The sequence below is a fragment of the Ochotona curzoniae genome, unplaced genomic scaffold (genome assembly GCF_017591425.1).
Source record: "Ochotona curzoniae isolate NIBS_2020 unplaced genomic scaffold, NIBS_Ocur_1.0 contig_66, whole genome shotgun sequence".
Classification (NCBI taxonomy): Eukaryota; Metazoa; Chordata; class Mammalia; order Lagomorpha; family Ochotonidae; genus Ochotona; species Ochotona curzoniae.
The window spans coordinates 3033122-3051213 of NW_024466512.1; the positions used below are offsets into that span (position 1 = coordinate 3033122).

Sequence of the window (18092 nt, forward strand, 5' to 3'; positions counted from 1 at the left end):
AGTTCTGGAACCCAGTGAAGCCACCATGTGGATGGTTTGTCCGCTGGGTACCCTAGGCACATACACCCCTATGTCCCAGGAGATTGATATGCCCTTAACTTCCAGCCTGCATCGGACCCAGGCCTGAACCACACCTGAAGGCAGCAGCACACTGGGGTGAATGGACCTCCAGGGAGTGGATGCTGACAGTGCCCTGTGGTCTTTCCACTGTGTCTGGATCAGGGGGTCACCTGACCTCTGAAGGCCAGATGGCAAAGCCTTCAGATCCCGTGGCCCACATGGATCTGTAGAACCCAGCCTTGCCAGAGCTATGTCAGGAAGATCACCCCAGGCAGGAGTGAACAAGGGCGCCTAGCCATGCTCTAATGGGACGCCATCCCTGAAACGGACGGCATTGTCCACCTCCATAGCTCTCCACCTCGATTCCTGCCTATTTCTACTCAACCACTGTCACATGTGGAGGCCAGCTGTGTGGCTCCAGCCCCTGCACCACCACCCCCTCCTAGTCTGCTTGTTCATGCTGCCTTCCAACAATCTTTTGGTAGGTGTTGATCCCCCTTGAAAGCCATCTGAGAGTCAGTCTCCAGGGGCCTCTGGCCATCAGAGGACGCTCAGGGCCATGGGGAGGGGAGGGCTGTGTCTTGGTCAGGCTCTGCCGTTCCTGCTGCATCTGCCTGGCCTAGGCCCTGTCGCTGCTGAGACTGCTCAACGAGACAAGTGCTGGACTCGGTGAACACATCAGAGCTTTCGGACTGTCCAGGGTGAAAATGTAAGGAGAAAAGGAGCCCAACACGCACCTTCTCGTAATTCGCGAAGCCCCCCATGACAGCAGGGTCCACAATGCCGTTGAGGAGCATGGAGAGGGGGTTGATGGGCAGGCTGGGGTCATCCAGGTGCTGCTGCACCATGCTGTTGATCTTGTCATTGGTCAGCTGCATGGTCTCAATGGCGTTCTCCAGGGGGCTGATTTCTACCTGCAAGGAAGAGAAGACAGCCTTGGGTCAGGACGGCTGCCTCCACGGCAAGCCTGGCTGGTGCCAGCTGCCAGGGCCTTGCCAGACAGCAACGTGCTAAGACAGGGCCTGCCTCTTAGGGCTCTGTGTATCTTTCTTCCCTATCGGCATTTTGGGTCTTGAACAGTCAGGACCCAAGCACGGGCGGTGGGAATGTTTTACTGCTGCTCACTTCCCTAGACAGAGCTCCAGGGCCTTCCGACAGCCCCAGCGCTGGGCGCACGACCCCCTAAGCCTCCTACCTGCCAGGTGTGCGGAGGGTCTCTGTGGGATCAGAAACAGCTCGCACAGCACAGGGTGGAAGTGGGTCCGGGCAGGGGCAGCAAGAGCCCTTGGCACTCCAAGGAGGAGGAGGAAGAGGTTTGTGGCAACTTGGTGGGGGAGGACTTGGAGAGCCAGGCAATGCTCAGGGAGGGATTTGGGCTCCTCTCCCCAGTCACCCCAAACTCCCTGGCAACGGATAAGAGTGGACAGACAGGGAGCCAGCCTAGAGCCCAGTCATCACGGTCTCAGGGCACCTGCTGTGTGTGGGTGGGGAAGCCCACTGGCTGGGAAGAAAAGGCACCGAGACACAAACAGTAACACGTGTACCACAGTCGGATGTTCACACGCAGGAAACCGCCACCACGCTGCCATTCCCACGTGGTCTGCTGTGCCACGCGCGTGATGGAAGTGAGGGCACGACTGTCAGCATGAGCCTCACGGAATCCCGGCTGTCCCGCAGCCAAGCCGAGCCAGAGCTATGGCAATGAGGGTGGGGTCACTGCTTGTTGAGAAAAGGCTGTGGCAGGGTGTGTGCTCATGGGATACCAGCAAGTGCTATTCACAACGTCTTCTGTCACGTAAAAGAAGACTCTTACAAAAGTGTATGTAAGTTGGTACTTACTCATTTGCTTATTGCAAAGAACTGCAAACAGCACTGCAATGACAGTATATGAGACGAAGAAAAGAGAGTTCAGTTGTCTAAGTCTTTGGGATGACACAGTGCTTCCACTCCATGTGGGAAGTGGCAAGGAGATGGGGAAGATCTGCAGGGCGCAGACGGGCCGCATGGCCGTGGGGTATGCTCGGCTGTGGACGAGGGACTGTCTCAGGGAAGGAGATCTTACCATGAAAACAGATTTGACTTCAAACCACCGTAAGATTCCAGGTAACTTGTAGGCCGTGGTGTAGATGGTTCTCTCGATCCACATGTTCTGTAAAGGAGACGCACACAGCACTGTGAGGAGCCAGGCGCTGGCACGGGTGCTCCAAGTTGGCACGTCACAGGCTGTGCCCTGTTCAACGGCCCCACAGAACACACAAAGGGCCTGTTTGCTAGCCAGCAGGGCCACCGGCCTGGCACTTGGCAGAGAAAATCCGAAAGGCGAGTGGCAAAGGATGCCTTCCCTCCGAACACCTGGGTGCAGGGCAGATACTAAGCGAGTTTTCCATGAGATTCAGTGTTTCACGGACACCCACGGGTGCAAAGGCATGGGGCAAGCCTGCGTTCCGTAAAGACAGCCTCTCGGACTTTAATAAAGTCTGCGTTTCCAGCTTAAAATTGCTTTAAGTAACTAATGTACATTTCCATTAGAACATAAAGAGACAGGAAGTGAAGGTAGCGAAATTATCCACTACTCAGAGATGCTGAACAGAAACACTTAGTACCCATTGCTCCAGGCTGCTTATTAAGTATTTAATGGTGGGTACATGGAGATTTTTCAATTAAAACATCATTTTATAATTTGGATGTCCTGTTAAAGACTACATCACATATTGCTGGAAATGATTTCAAGCCCAAACCACAGTCACCCATCGTGTGGAAGGTGCACAGGTCCCCGAGTCCCTGCTGCTGGGCAGGTCCCCTCTCCTCCTTACCCCGCCTACAAGGGCAGGCCTCGCCTGAGGTCGCTGCCTGCCGCTTGAATCCAGAAAACTCAGTTGCAGAAAGCTGGCCTGGATCTTAGAGGATATTCAGCCCAAACCCCTGAGAGTTCCACTGTGTCCAGCTGGCCGCCCACCCAGACCTGTCCCCCAGGGCCCAGGCGCTGGCTCGTGCAGCCAGGACCCGGCACAGGCAGCAAGTCTGCCTCTTCCAGTGCTTTCTCTCCTGTCAGCTCACTCTGGGAGGGGTCGCTGAGTCCCCACACTTCGCCCAGGACTGAGGTGCTGAGAGCCAGGTACAGCTTCTGTCTGGTAGGACAGCAAGCCCAGCACCCTGCCACCAGGGCAAGAGACTGCTTTCCCAATCCTGTCTCCTCTCCCTCCTCTGAAAGTCAGAGGCTTCGTGAGGCCCTGGCGGGCTGAATCCCATGGCTCTGAGCACCGCGGCTGGTGTGAGGACCTAAACGGGGCCATTAGAGGATTTCCCGGCCAGTTAGAAGCCATGCGCCTGGATGGCTTAGCCCCGCTCCAAATGTCAGGAGTCGGCAGTTATTCTTAGCTCTGCACCTGGCCGGCTACACAGCCTGTGGCAATTCACTTGACCTCCTTTGTCTATTCCTTTATAGCACAAGACTATCCTCTCTCTTTGCTGGACAGGAGGCATGCAAGGTGCTGCTGAGCTGCTTGCAAACCCTGCAGCAGAGGGAGGCCACCGCAGCAGCTCTGCCACACATGAGATCAGGACCAGCCCTCTGCATGGGCTGCACCATGTGCTCGCTGACACGTGACACTGCAGGGACTGAACACTGAGCAGGTCTTGGTCGTGATGGGACCAGTACAGTGGACAGCACAGAAGGCTTTGCGATCCACCTGCTTCCACACTTCTCACGGACACGGAGGAAACCAGCCCCATTCACGAATGAGCTCTTCTGGGTCAGGAGGATTTGTAGAGGTGTGCGCGCATTGGGGTTGGGGGATCTTGCTTCAGGTGGCAACGCTCTGAGCAGGTGCTAATTCACCTTGGACTCTAGCACCCCAGGCCCGAGAGGAAGCCCTTCCAAGCAGAGGGTGCGTGGGGTCTCGAGAGGGACTCCCAAAGAGGGAACCATACTAAGGCCTGCAGGCTTCCGGCTAATGTGACGCTCTGCAAGTGAGACCCAGTAAGCCAGCCCTCTGTGGCATGGCTACTCGGCCACGCCTGAGGCCCTTTCCAACAGGCTGTCACCTGGGCAGGCTGTGCACACGCCTGGCAGCCGGGGGTCAGAGCTGCAAGGGGCAGATGCTGAAGACTGCCCCCGAGCAGGCCACACGTCCCCTCCCCACCCAAGCACTTTCTTAGGGGGTGGGGGGAGAGGGAATGAGGTTTTTCCAGAGGGTGTCTGTTATTTATTTATTAACTAATTACCGCAAATTCGTTGTCTGGATTTTTCTCTCCCTTCCGGATTGGCCGAGAATATTCAAATCTCTGGACTTCGTTCACCCTGTAGAAACTGCAAAGATGGATGTTGAGAAGTCCAGCCATGCAGACAGCCAAGCTGCTTCCAGACACGGCGTCTGGCACGGGAGTGTGCCAGTCAGCAAACCAACTCCCCCGTCAGCCTTGACCCAAAGCCCGGGCCATGACTTCTCCCTGCCGACCTCAGGAGGGACAGGTGGACAGGTGAAAACAATGAACTTGAGTTCTGCCTCCTCCTTGTCCCTTCCAGCCCTCAGGGGAGAAGATGCCGAGTGGGAGTGAAACGGGCAAAAACAGGGAAGAGGTGATATGGAGCAGGAAATGAGCCTTCCGTGTGCAGGGCTGCCACGGAAAAGGCGTATGCACTCACTTATTCATTTAGCTCAGTAATTTAAGGATTGATTTACAACATTTCATAACTTTAAAAAGTTCTAAAAATTTTTATGTGGTTATTATTTTCACATCCACAGCACACAAGTGTGGCAACCCCCAGAGCAGCCAGTGGGGCACGGGAGCAGCCTGCCTTTGTCCCCCAGGGTGGAGGCGAGGGCAGGGGACTGCAGGGTCCTCAAACACGAAGCTTCCCTACACCAAGGCAACCTTTCTGAGGTACAGTTGACTATTTGCCTCATTGCACCCCGAGAAAACAACCTGGGAAGTCTTAAAATGCGTGCTGTGTGAAAGCAACCATTTGGAAATGGCCAGAGTTCTAGTTCGTCTGCTGCTACCGCTGACGAAACGCTCAAAGCAATGACGAAAAAAAGCAGCAGACCTGAGCCTGCAAAGCAAGCAGGTCCCGGGACACAGCAGGCCAGCAAGAGATTAATTTTTTTTTCCATGGATCAAATAAAAGAGAAAATTCTTAACATCAAAGAAACATCTGCTAAGGCAGATGTTCCTCTAGCAGTGCTCAGTCAGGTGTAATTCCAGGGGAAGGGGTCAAGCCTGTCACGTGCAGACAGCTGAGTGCTGAGGTTTACAAGTGCCTCATAATCCTACATTACATAACTGCCGTGCTGCAGGGTGAGGGGCCCTTGCTGCAAAGCTCTACCCCTCCTTGTACAGTGTAAACTCGGACCCTCACCCACTTTTATCAATCAGACTGGACGTTAAGCCAGATTGTGAGATGTGACTAAACTCCAAAGCGCATTCTCCCTCAAGCGCAGCTCTCTAAGAAGACAGGAGAGCCGCCCCATCCCCATCCAGCCCCCAGAGGTCCCCCCTGGACCTTAGGGCTAAGAAGATGGGAGAGCCGCCCCGTCCCCATCCAGCCCCCAGAGGTCCCCCCTGGACCTTGGGGCTAAGATGGGAGAGCACCTCCTCTCCCCGTCCAGCCCCCGGAGGTCCCCCCTGGACCTTAGGGCTAAGAAGACAGGAGAGCTGCCCCGTCCCCATCCAGCCCCCGGAGGTCCCCCCTGGACCTTGGGGCTAAGAAGACAGGAGAGCCGCCCCATCCCCATCCAGCTCCCAGAGGCCCCCCCCTGGACCTTGGGGCTAAGAAGACAGGAGAGCCGCCCCGTCCCCATCCAGCCCCCGGAGGTCCCCCCTGGACCTTAGGGCTAAGATGGAAGAGCTGCCCACGCTGCAAGGCCAGCAGGAGCTCAGCGGCAGCACCCAGCCACCGCCCTTACCTTACAATCTGCTCTGACACAGGCCTGTGGAATTTGGGGGGCAAGTCGAGTTTCGGCTTCACAGTGAAACACTGAATGTCTGAGGGGTCAGAGGTTAAAGGCAGCGAGGACACGAAGAGGGACCGGGGACCCTTCCCCTCTGCCCCGCCCAAGTCCACAGCCAGGGAGTGCACGGGCTGTCCAGTTCTGCAGCGCCTCAAAGGATACGCTGTCCAGGGGAGTTCTTAATGTCGTCGCCCGGCGGAGATGTCGTCTTCATCTTCTCCGCGTTGGGAAACTGAGTTAGCAGCCGTGCTTCGAAGTCCTCCCGGCGTTCGTACTCCTTGCCCCGGTAAATGAAAACTTTCCCCTGGAAGCAGCGAGTGGTTAAACACCGTCCCGGGGCTGATCGGAGCCACAGGCAAGAACACGTCAGGGAATGAGAGGGCAACGCTTCTGGGGGCCACGGGCACAAGCGAACGCTGCCAAGGAAGCAGTCAACACTACACTTCTAAAATCGTCTGGTCCACTCCCAAGTTAACAATAAAAAACAGTTCAGAAGCAACTGGGGCCCCATGCTCACCAGCAGCACGAGCTGACCAGAAAGGGTTAAGGCAGCAATGTCTTTGTTTTTTTCCCCTCCTGGCAGGTAGGTCCTAATCAAGTAGTTTCCACTCTACCAAAAGGGATCTGAGACAGAGGAGACTCAGGCTGGACTTCAGAACTCCAGCAGGGACACCCTGAGCTGAAAGGGAACCCGGCCAGAGCAGGAGGGAGCCAGGCTCTTGGCCTCCCAGCCCCGCCCCCGGTGGGTGGAGCAAAGTGGGACTTCCTTGCACAGTCAGCCACACAAGTGTCCTTCATAGAACACAGTGGGTTCTTGTAAGGGCTGGGCCTCGTCCATCTCAGGTGATGCTTTGGTCACCTTCCTAATTCCAGAGTGGGGAGTCCATGGCAGTGGCTAGACAGCTGGACTTGGTGATAAGTTGGGGGCATAAGGGCAGGTGTCCTTCCTGACCCACGGTTGTCTCATGAAGGCACTCTCCATCAAGCGTGGGCTGCAGCCGCTCTGACCCTATCTGTAAGGAAAGGCCTTCTTCAGGGCTCCATTCCTTGCAAGCTTTGTCAACTGCATCCTGAACGAAGTCCAAGTCACACAAGGGCGGCAGTGGCCAGCAGGTTAAGAGGCCTGCTGGTTTATGCCACCTCCAGCCCCTGGGCAGACAGGTGCAGCCCTTCCTTAGCTGAGTAACCCCAGACTAGGAGGCTAAGAGAGAGGCAGAGGGGACACGTACAGAATGGGGTTGAGCTGCCATCTCCTAAAGGCTTAGCTCGAATCAAATATAATTTTGTTAAATTAGTGCATTTGTAGTAAGAGAGAGCAAGCCTGGGGTGCTCGGCTGACCGTTCCCTGCCGCGGTCTGAATGCGCCTGGCTCCCCAGAAGGCTTATGCTGGAAGCTTCCTCGCTCACTGGCTGGCTGTTTCAGTGAGGCATTTCCTGGGCAGGCAGGGTCTGAGGACCCAACAGCCATCCTCCCCACCCCCTCCTCCTCATGAGTACACACAGCAGCCACAAGGAGCAGGCCTAACTACACATCGAGTCTCAGGGCATCCTGGGCTTGGGCCTGCAGCCTCCCACACTGAGAGCAATGGACGTGGGCAGGCGCTGCCCGGAGCAGCCCAAACAGGCTGACAGCCCCTCCCGAGTCCCAACCCGTTCTGCATTCCTATAAATCACTAATGAAGCAACAGTTTAAGAATTGAATTTTTTTTTTCACTTTGTATTTAGGTCTGTCTTAAAGTACCATTACGAAAGAAAAATGTTCTACTCGGAAAAAAAAAATAATGTCGGCCAGAAACCAAACTTATACGTAGTCTTAATTAGAAATATAAATACACAGTGAGTGTCTCAGAAGGCTATAGAAAGCCAAAGATCCCAGAAATCCAGTAAGATTTAATACAGAAAAGACTACCATGGAGCTAGCACGCATTTATTACGCTTCATACTAGAAGCAAGACACAGTAATAAAAATGTATATAAAGGCTTTAATAGAAAAACGGGTGAGTTATAGATGAAAACACTAATAACACTGTGTGGAAATGTCCATTCCTTTGCATTCTGGAGTGATCCCTTCAAACGCAAAAACAAGCAGGAAATGTATATATAGGCAAAGATATTTATTCCTTGTAAGGACTATAAATATTAATAGGAATGCATAAAACAATGAGATCAATTTTTAGAGGAAAACAAAATGAAAGCAGAGCCAGTCTATTCTCAGGGGCTGCTCCTGGGCACAGTTTTGACTCGCCCAACGTTCTGCCAACTTTCCTTTCAGCTGACCCCTGCCAGGCGATCCACAAAGCGTGGCAAATCTACTGCTGCAGTCCCACAAGACGATTCAGGTGTGGTGGGCAGGTCGGACAGCACTCACGAGACCTACTGAACTCGTGCCTGCTTCGTGCTTTGTCCCATCAAGCAGGGAGGACCTGGCCCCAGACTCTTTCCAGGCTGGGTGACACCCCACACGACCTGGAGGCCATAGGCTCCATTGCAAGGTGTACCACCACCACCACCCCATGCCCCAACCCCTGCCAGCATTGCACCGCCAGAGTCCATGCTGGCTACTGCCTTGCTCCAACACGGTGACAGTCACTCCCTCAGCCCTGCCTTGGGTGGGCCATCACCGTCCAGATGCACCTAGCCCACGTCTACAGAGGCAGCAGGGCCCAGCCCAGCCCAGCCCAGCCCAGCCCAGGTCTGTACACTTACCCGGAGGAAGGTGGGGAACCCCTGCCCGTAGTAGCCAACAGCGAAGTAATCAGGCTTGGGTCTTATCACCTTGACAATGTTTTCATAAAACTGAGCCTGCTTTTTCTGGAAGGAAGAAAGGAAATGCACTTTAGGTTGGAGAAGAGTGTTTGCATGTCTGTTCCCTGGTTTTCTTCCTGTGAGCTCCTGAACTCCAGCGACTTGGCCAGGGTGGGGGGAGAGGTGCTGGGGCTGCGACCACAATGGATCCCACAATGCAGTTGTGGCAACGTGTTCACGCATCCCACATTAGCCAGCAAGGGATTCGGAACAATGCGGCCAAATTCAGCAACTGGCCTGGACTCGCTTGCTCCCATAACCAAGGAGGCGCCACAGTAGTGGCTTTTCTTGTTCAATGTCCAGTTCTTTCAAGTTTTAAAAATGGTATAGATAAGACACCAAGAGACATTCCAATAGAATATAAAGGAGCTGAAATATTCTGTTCCAAATCAGCGACAGACACAATGGTCCCATTTAGGCAATCTGCAAGATATAAAATGACATAGCTGCGAAGAGCATTTCCAGGAAGTCCAGGGTTCCTTGGAGGACAAAGCCCTGGCAGTCATTCTCAGCCGTGTTTGCAAGGGCCCACAGCGTTAAGCAGGAGACTCCTGGGCGGTGAAGCTCACGGCTCGCTGGAGTTAGCTACTGCTTGTATGCTTGATCTTGGGCAAAGGCCGAAAAGTGACGGTTGGCAACTGTTTGTATGCAATTTACTCGACGGATGTTGGTGAGCTTGGTGGTTAAGAGTTGACTAGACCTTGAAGTGGCCAGAATCAACCAAGCAAGGTGACAAAATCATCTCCCTGGAAACTCAGAGGACCATGCCCAAGGCCCGTGAACACCTGAGTAGAATCCCAGCCTTAAAGTGGGAAGATATTCCACCGTCCGAATTCATTTGCACAGAAACCAATAACAGACCTACCAGCAACTCGCTGAGCTGTTCGTAGTCGAACATCTCGGTCTCATACTGCTCAGCCAGCTCCTTGCCCAAGGCGATGGCCTCCTCCCACATCTGAAAAGATAAAGGAGGGGATTCGGCCGTCTGCATCAGCGAAGACGTCGCTCAACACAGATCTACCTAGCTGCACTCCGGATGAACTCAGACACATGGAGACTTAGAAGGTTCTCCCTCTGCTTCTGACAGGACAATGGATGGAGCAGTCTGACCCCCGTCACATCCATCACCCTGGCCTTTGCCAACAGACAGGGTCGTCGGTCAGCCGTCCGCGTTGGCTCCTGGGTCCTTCTCCTGCTGCCCTTTGTGGCTGCAGGGGTGCACTGTCAGAGTCGCCTCAGGGCCAGGGAGAAGGACACACACGGGGGCAAAGAAGTAGGGGAGGCATGTGTGCCAATGATCAGGGTTCCGGTCTGGGTACTTGTCCACAGCATTTTCATTGAAAATGGTCAGCAATAGTCAAAAAAGTTCACGAGATGTTTCCACTCCAAATGAAGGCTTGCCAAAAGTTTGCTCTGCATGTGCGAGTCTCATGTGGTAGGTATAAAAACTGCCACTGGAAAGGGACAGCAAATACTCTGAAAGTGTCTTTCCATGCCAACTGACATAGTAAGATGTGGGTCAACTTTGGACAAACGCAAAGCAACTTAGGGAGACAAAGTAGGCCTGAATCTCCTTTATTTTCTTTGGATAAAATAAAACAGACGTTTATGGAATCCCCTTCCAGGAAGCCCTCCAGATTACTGTCCACTCTCCCCTGTGTGCTTCCAAGGACTGGGCATTTCCGAACTCTAAGCTTGAAACTGATTTGTTCCATGGTTCTCCACATCTGAAACAAGATGTGGGCATCAGCTGAGGGTCAAGTGACTCCAAAGCGTCTGTACCTTAGCCTGGGGGCTGGCTGACATGGTTCAGAGAATAGAGCTGAAGTTGGCTGCCCTGAGGTCAGTACATCTGACATGCATGCATCACCCTGTGGCCATGAACACGCATGGTGCCTGTTGCTGAAGCATCAAGCCATTTCCCTCTTGCATCATCGCCCTTCCAGCCAGCCAGGCATTGGCCCCTCGGGAACAAGACGGGGAAGCTCGGCTGGGCTGCTCACTTTGTCATGAGTTGAGCCCATGCCCTGGTGCATGGCTAACAGCACCCAGAGTGGCAGCCCTCCCGTGAGAGCAGGAGCCACTTACGAGTTTGCTGCCTTATGTCCAGTCGCCTGCACTCTCCTGCTAAGCCTGCCCATGACTGTCAATCACTTTGTACGCAGGTACCTTCCTTACGCCCACAGTGCAGACATGGAAGTTGGTGAGCAGAGGTGAGGCACACTTGCCCAAAGGCCATATTCCGGGGTTCCAGCCGTTCCTACCCTCTCTGGCTTGGCTGGTCCTTAACTCTGCGATCTCACTGAGGCCACACACCCTGGTGCACCGTGGCCCGATCCCCCCACTGCGTGATGCACCCCTTGTTTCTTGTTGGCATGATTCCAGAGGGTCTCACTTATCTTGAGGCGCCAAATAAACTCAGAATGAGTTTTACTTAAATGTTGCAAAAATACACTCTTACAGCTCCTACATAAAGAAACCATCTGCTATATTTTATGTATAAAAAAATTACCCTTCCTTTTTGAAAAGAGTTGTGATTTTTTTTTTTAAAAGCAAAACAGTTACACACACACATACACACACAGGCAGAGACAAGAGACGGACTGGAAGTGGACCAGCCAAGAATCCATCTGGTACCTGTACGGGATGCCTGTGCCGCAGGCAGCAACTCTGCCCACTTGCTACAGCACAACAGCAATCCCAGAGGTGTGTTTGAATACTTAGAGAAGCAATGTTACAAGAAGCCTGGAGAATAGGATTTCTAAGTCGGCTCTGCAAGCGTGAACAGGAAGTGTCCAAGTCCTCCAGCCTCCGGCCAAGGGCCTCCTTTCCTTCCGGTGGCCATGCCGGCCTCCTGGGTTCCACTGAGGGCTTCACGCCCCCACTCTTCACTCTTCTGGGAGCTCCAGGTCCCAGGCCTGGCTCAGCTTCCACCTTTCATGTTTCTTTCAAGCTCCAGTGACCAGTTCCTCCCTTGGCCCATTTCCATTTCAAAGGCAGCATTACCTCCCGGCTGGTCTCCTTCTGTGTGTTTTTCTTTAGTTTCCTGCAGGCGTCACCACATTCTCCCAGCTGCCCACAGTGGTCACTCTTAATCCAATCTGGAGTAAGAGCTTAACCTATCTTTATCCTAAATGACACATGACATATTTTAGATACATATCAAAAAAAGTGTTCTTGAAAGAAATCCAGGTCTTGAGTAAATATCTTTGCTGACTGGCCCTCGGGTTACCTGCTGGTGATCTTTGATCAGATTTCCTAAGAGCAAATACTCCCCTCTCCCTGTGTTCCCCTCAGTATGCTTTCAACGATTTTTGTATCAAGATATTCGCCTACTTTTAATTGGATGGTGCCCTGAAGAGAGGGTGGGTAACTTGTGTCTCCTGTGTGAAACCTTGGGAAATATTCCATGCTAGGAAGAAAGCAGACTCGGCAGGATCTAAAGAACCGCTCCATGCTCGTGCTTCACCAGCCCGGCTGGTCCCTGGCCTGAGAAGCACAAGGTTCTGGGCTCTCCGTGGAAAGGGCTTGTATTAGCAGACGCGTCAGTCCCGATCCTGCCTATGGCTTTTCTCACTCTGCTGGTTGACTTGCAGAGCAAAGCACACATTCACACCTCTGCTTTCCAGCAGGTGGGGTGGCCACCCTCCCGCTCAGGGAGACCCCCACCTTCCTCTGCCTCTTGCTTCAGGAAGTTCCACTTCTCCAAACTCCATGAACAGACAGCGCTGTTCTCAGATGGCATGTTGGCAGAGAACTCCACGGACACGAGGCTGGCGACAGTGGTTACCCACCATGTTGGAGAGGAGCAGCAGACCTAAGGGGAGACCCCAGTGGATGCTGGTCCCTGGCAAGGTCGGGGCACCATGCCGGTGCCTGGCTCTGGCTTCACTGCCTTCTGCTTGTGGGTCACGAGGGCAGACACTTGACCTTCAGTCCTTCCCACAGCAGTCCCGGGACCAGTGACCTACTGAGGCTGCAGAGTCTTGTGCAGGTCTCTGGGACCTCCATGGATTGAAATCAACAGAGTAGAACAATCCAGATCTCAGGAACAGCATGAGCCTTGTTCAGTCAGCTCTTGCCCCTTCAGTCCCTTCCGGTGCTTACCCCTATCCCACCTGCACTGGTCAGGTATGAACAGCGAGGAGGACTGTGGTGACTGCCAGGGCTGGGACCCGGCCATGAGGGGTCGCGCAAGTGTCCACGCTACCTGGAACTTTCCCTGTACCATGGGGCCCTTGCAGGTCCCTTAGCTTTGCCTTGGATGACTCCCACGCTTGGACCCTGGGTTTCCATGCTAGCTTTAACTGTCAGGACAGACTTTCTGCAAAGGTGTGGCTCAGAGTAAGGCCGACGGAGGCCCACTGTACAACGGGCCCCTTGGCCATCAATATAGCTCCTCTCCCTAACAGCGACTCTATCAAGCCAAACGAAGGCTAACTGCTCGACCACAAGAGAAAGCAAGGAAGGGGATTTTTAAAAACAAAAACAAAGATTTGCTTCTTGTCTTTATTCCAGTACCTCTCTCTTCTCCCAAGACCTTGAGGAGCTAAATCCGGCAGCAGGAGATGCAGCTGTCCATGGCCTGGGGCGAAGGGACACACACTGTCTACCACCCTTCACTCCACAGGGAATTCCTGCGCATCCTTGGAGGCGTGGGCTCCAGAGAGCAGAGCAGGAGAAGCCAGTGAGACTACCCCTGAAGGAGTGTGCAAAAGGAGGGGAGGAGCAGATGGAGTCAGAACAAGTACTGTCTCAGAGGTGGGAGAGGAAGGCTGAGCTCCACCACTGAGACTGCCAAGGGAGGCAGGAGCCTGCCAGACACGCGGGTTCTGGCACGGGGGTGAAGCCTCGGGCACGCGGGTCCTGGCACGGGAGCGAAGCTTCGGGCTTGTGGGTCCTGGCACAGGGGCAAATATCAGACACGCAGGTCCAGGAACAGGGACGAAGCCTCCTTGGATGGGACTGTGCAGACTCCAACACTAGCATGGGAAGGAAGCAGCACACACGGCACAGGTGTGCACCTGTGGGTAAGGGCAATGGGGAGGTCACAGCTTGCAGGATGGCTGGTCACGCCCCACTTTTTTTTTTTCAAGAGTTCTTTATTGGAAGGGCAGATCAGATTTACAGAGAGAAGGGGAGGCAGAGAGAAAGATCTTCCATCTGTTGGTTCACTCTCCAAGTGGCCACAATGGCCAGAGCTGAGCTGATCGAGGCCAGGAGTCAGAAATTTCTTCTGGGTCTCTCACCCATATGGATGTACCCATAAGGCTTTGGGCTGCCCCCTACTGCTTTCCCAGGCCACAAGCACGGAGTTGGATGGGACGCAGAGCAGCTAGGACACAAACTAGACCCCACATGGGATCACAGTGCTTGTAAGGTAAGAATTTAGACATTAGGGAAGGGGGAACATCAGAACCTATGAAACGTTGTTATAAAATTAAATGCAATAAAAAAGGACAAAAAAAAAAAAGAATTTAATCATTAAGCCATTGTGTCAGGCCCTATTTTTTTTTTTTACAACACTGATTTTAAAGGCAGAGAGAGAGAGAGAGTGAGAGAGACGATCTTCGTGGGCACTGGGCAGCGTGTGGCACATGGTAGGCTAGCAATGCCCTAAAGGAAGGACAGCAGTGCCATTTTGATTCTCCAAGTTGATTTTCTCAGGCTTCTCTAATCTAGGTTTATATATATAGAATACATATAAACTGTTTATATATATAGTGCTTCTATAGATAGATAAATAGATAGATTCTGTTTGTATATGAACAGAAGCTGCTTGTAATGCACCTGAGCCGTCCTTGAACAGTCATGCCAGATTCTACGTGAACATGAAGTCAAACTTCAAGATTTTCAAACATCATAGAAACGCAGTGGACTCATGGGACGGCTCCCCGATGCCAACCTACACCTCTCAGCACCTGCGACAGTTAAAAGCAGCTCACAAATAGAGAAAATTTCACCCCAAGAGCTTAGAAAAGAAATCTATCCATCTCAACAAAGCCAGAAACTTGGCTCTTAAATCCCTATTTTAATTTCACAAGATGACACAAGAAGCATCCTTTTATTTATTTTTAAACTTTGGGACAAGACAAAGCATGGACTTTGTTAGGGAGAAAGAAAATAGAGCTCTGGTTGAAAACAGTCAGGGACTCAGACATCATCAGGGTTTTGGGTCGTGTATAGCTGCCGTCCAGTGCTGCCAGGCCAGGCCAGGCCTGAGCTCAGAGATGGCACAGCACTGGCTTGGACCGAATGCCTTCGTCTGCCTACATCTTCCTTACACTAGGCATTCTATTTTTGACTCTCATCCTCCACAGAGAAGCCCGGTAATTTTCAGCAGCGTACTTGGATTAAAGGCTTTATTGAAAACGACCAAGCCTCAACCAAGCACAATAAGACAGGCAATTCAGAGCATCTTCGAAAGGAACGTGCACCAGTCATGGGGAACACAACAGAAGGCTTCCTTGGGGGAGGGTGTGGAAGGAGGAGGAGAGTGGAAGGGAGCAAGGTGTGACGATTAGCCCAGGAACAAGGAACTGTAACAGAAAAAGGCAAACAGAAATGCCACTTTATGCGGAGAAAGACGAAAAAGGATGAGGAGAGCCACAGCTAGGCAGAAAGACAAACTTTCTCAAATGATGCAAAGGCAGAAATAAAAAAAGGATTTCATGCAGAAGAAATAAAGAAAGGTAACAGAATAGCATCTGATAGAAAGAGGCAGAGAATCCATTCAGCTTTGCTGGTTTCAAAGCACAGTGCTAGAAAGGCTCTCAGCATCTGTGTCCCATGGATCCCTGTGCACCCCTGGGGCTGCCAGCCAGGGGTCTGAGCACCATCAGGAGACAACCCTGCCTGGGATGCAGGAGGCACTGACTTCCCCAAGGTGCTGGCTGAGATGTAAAAGCTATGACTTAGCTCTATGAGGTCTACTATTTCCATGCAGAAGTACATAAAGATTTCCTTAATTACTGAAGGAAACAGGCTGGGGCGGGCCTTCTGTTAGCAGGCACACTTAGCTTCCATGTGCTCACTCGATGGTCCCCAGTAGGTGATGACCTTCAAGTCCAACTGCAGCAGGAAGTTGTCTTTAACACACTCTTTAAAAATCAGTGGCAGTAACTGCAGGAAGGGCTTGCCAGGTAATCACTCCCAGTGCTGCAGGCACGTGCTCAGGACACAGGTCTGGCGGAGCTGGAGCCACCAGGACAGCAGGTAAGCACCGCGGCCAACGCCGGGACCCTGGCTGCAGGCTCGTCTGCCTGTTGCCTTGCCCCACAGATGGCTGCAATGGCTGTGAGTACAGATGGCTATTACTCCCAGAGCCACAGGATTCCAGGCAGCAAGGCTCCTCCGTCTTCTTGCAGGAATATGAATCTATCCCTTGCACGACCTGCACAGGGAGTGTGGCACTGAAGTCAGCGTCAGACTGGGGCGGCATGGGGGGAGTGTGCAGTTCAGTTGATACATAGCTCTAAGACACTGAAATACAGCACCTGGCAGAAGTGTGATGGCAGATCTGCAGCAGGTGAGGTACTGGGTGATTCCTGTGACTCCCTGGGGTGCCCCTCTGTGCATGTCTGTGCTAATCTCCCCCTCTAAGGACATTATCCCAATAGGCCACTGTACCTTGACCAACTCCCTGTCACCCTTACAGCAGTATCCCGAGGTCCCCGGGCCAGGGCTTCACTGTACACACTGCAGGAGAGTCTAACCTAGCCATCAGAACACAGTGTTTACACTCAGTCTCAGAAATGCAGCATGCGACACACGGCAGCCTGTCTCAGTGTGTGGCAGCTGCATGGGTCCTGGGCTCAGTGCAGCATGCGACACACGGCAGCCCGTCTCAGTGTGTGGCAGCTGCATGGGTCCTGGGCTCAGTGCAGCATGCGACACACGGCAGCCCGTCTCAGTCTGTGGCAGATCTTGGGATGTCTGCAGGACAGTGCAGGCAGAGCCCTGCCGTGCCTCTGGCCTCTCTGCGGTCCCCACAACCACCAAGGCCTTCCTTCAGGGTTCCGGAGATGCTTTACCTGCCAGTCATGCCCTGGTAGCCATTTCGAGATGTTTCCCTCTCGAGATAACCGCAGTCTTGGAATGGAGCGTGGAAACCTGCACTTGACACCCTCCCTTTGACCTCAAGTTCCTGAGTTTCCAGCAAAGGCCCCGTCACCTGTCTTGCTTATCCAAGTCCTTCTCAAATGAAGAATGTCACTGCCAGAGGGAGCCGCGTGAAGTCCAACCACACTCCATCCTCACAGCTCCACGGGAACACACGTGCACTGAGGACATTCCTGCAATACGTGCTTTCTCATGTCTGCAGCTTTTGCCATCACAGTGAGCTTTGGCTGAGCTAGGCTTCTCAACCCTGACCTTGCAGGCACGTGAAGTGGGGTCTGACAGGTGCACAGAGGGGGTGCTTAGGGCACCCTCCACCTTGGTGCATGCGAGTCCAGCAGCAGCCCTACTACCCCACCCCCCAGAACAGCCCTACCCACAGAACAACCCCACATTTTGTTTGTCAACTTTCTGTGTGAGAGCCACATTCTCTTTACCCATGCATGTTCTAATAAACTCTTATTAAACAAAAAACATATAAGGCAACCTGGACTGAAAAAAAAAAAGATGTTTTCTACGGGCTGACTTCTTGATGGCCAAATGCCCGAGTATCAGTGGTCACTCCTCATCCTGAGGATGCACTGTGCATACTGCACCATCACTGGTGGGTGACTGCCCTGCACACACACCCCAGGGCACGTGTTCCCAGAATGGGCACATGATAGGGCAGTTTAGCTTCTGCCTCAGCCTCTTGAGATCCCCCAAGAGAATGTGGAAGTCACACGCATCTCCCATTGCAAACTGTTGTAAGGGATGCTGAGCGGAAGGAAGTTCCGGGGTTAGAGAAGGAAGGGGAGCCCTGGGCAGGGGGACCCTGAGCCAGAGCTGGGGAGGAAGGAGCTGCCAGTAGGGACACAGGGCTCTGGGCAGAGCGGAAGGGCCTGAGGGCAAAGGTCACCAAGGCTCAGAGGGCCACGGCGGAGAGGGAATCTGCCCACGGCCTTGGTGCTTAGCTGAGAAACAGGGCTTCCCTGTTGGTGATCTCAACATGCCAATGCCTGTTCCATTCCTGCGTGGGGTATAACTGCCACACCTGACCGTGACTTCAAGTGGCTTCCACCCTGCCCACACGTGAGTCTCATGAAGGCCGGTGTTACTCCCGCCTAAAGGAGAGGGGGGAATGGAGGCCACCCTGGAGCCCACAGCGATTAAGGAGGA

The 18092-nt window shown here is 53.2% G+C and overlaps 1 protein-coding gene across 2 annotated transcripts in view; it reads right to left on the bottom strand.

The window, feature by feature from the left end:
• DOCK1 (dedicator of cytokinesis 1) overlaps window positions 1–18092 on the bottom strand; it is a 410700-nt gene that overhangs the window by 23559 nt on the left and 369049 nt on the right. For both annotated transcript variants that reach the window (XM_040991937.1, XM_040991936.1), the window contains exons 39-45: window positions 9682–9771; window positions 8718–8822; window positions 6174–6315; window positions 5967–6045; window positions 4285–4369; window positions 2123–2209; window positions 798–974 (exon numbers count right to left, since the gene is read on the bottom strand). In XM_040991937.1, coding sequence (XP_040847871.1) covers window positions 798–974; window positions 2123–2209; window positions 4285–4369; window positions 5967–6045; window positions 6174–6315; window positions 8718–8822; window positions 9682–9771 — 765 coding nt within the window. The remainder of the gene's footprint in view (window positions 1–797; window positions 975–2122; window positions 2210–4284; window positions 4370–5966; window positions 6046–6173; window positions 6316–8717; window positions 8823–9681; window positions 9772–18092) is intronic.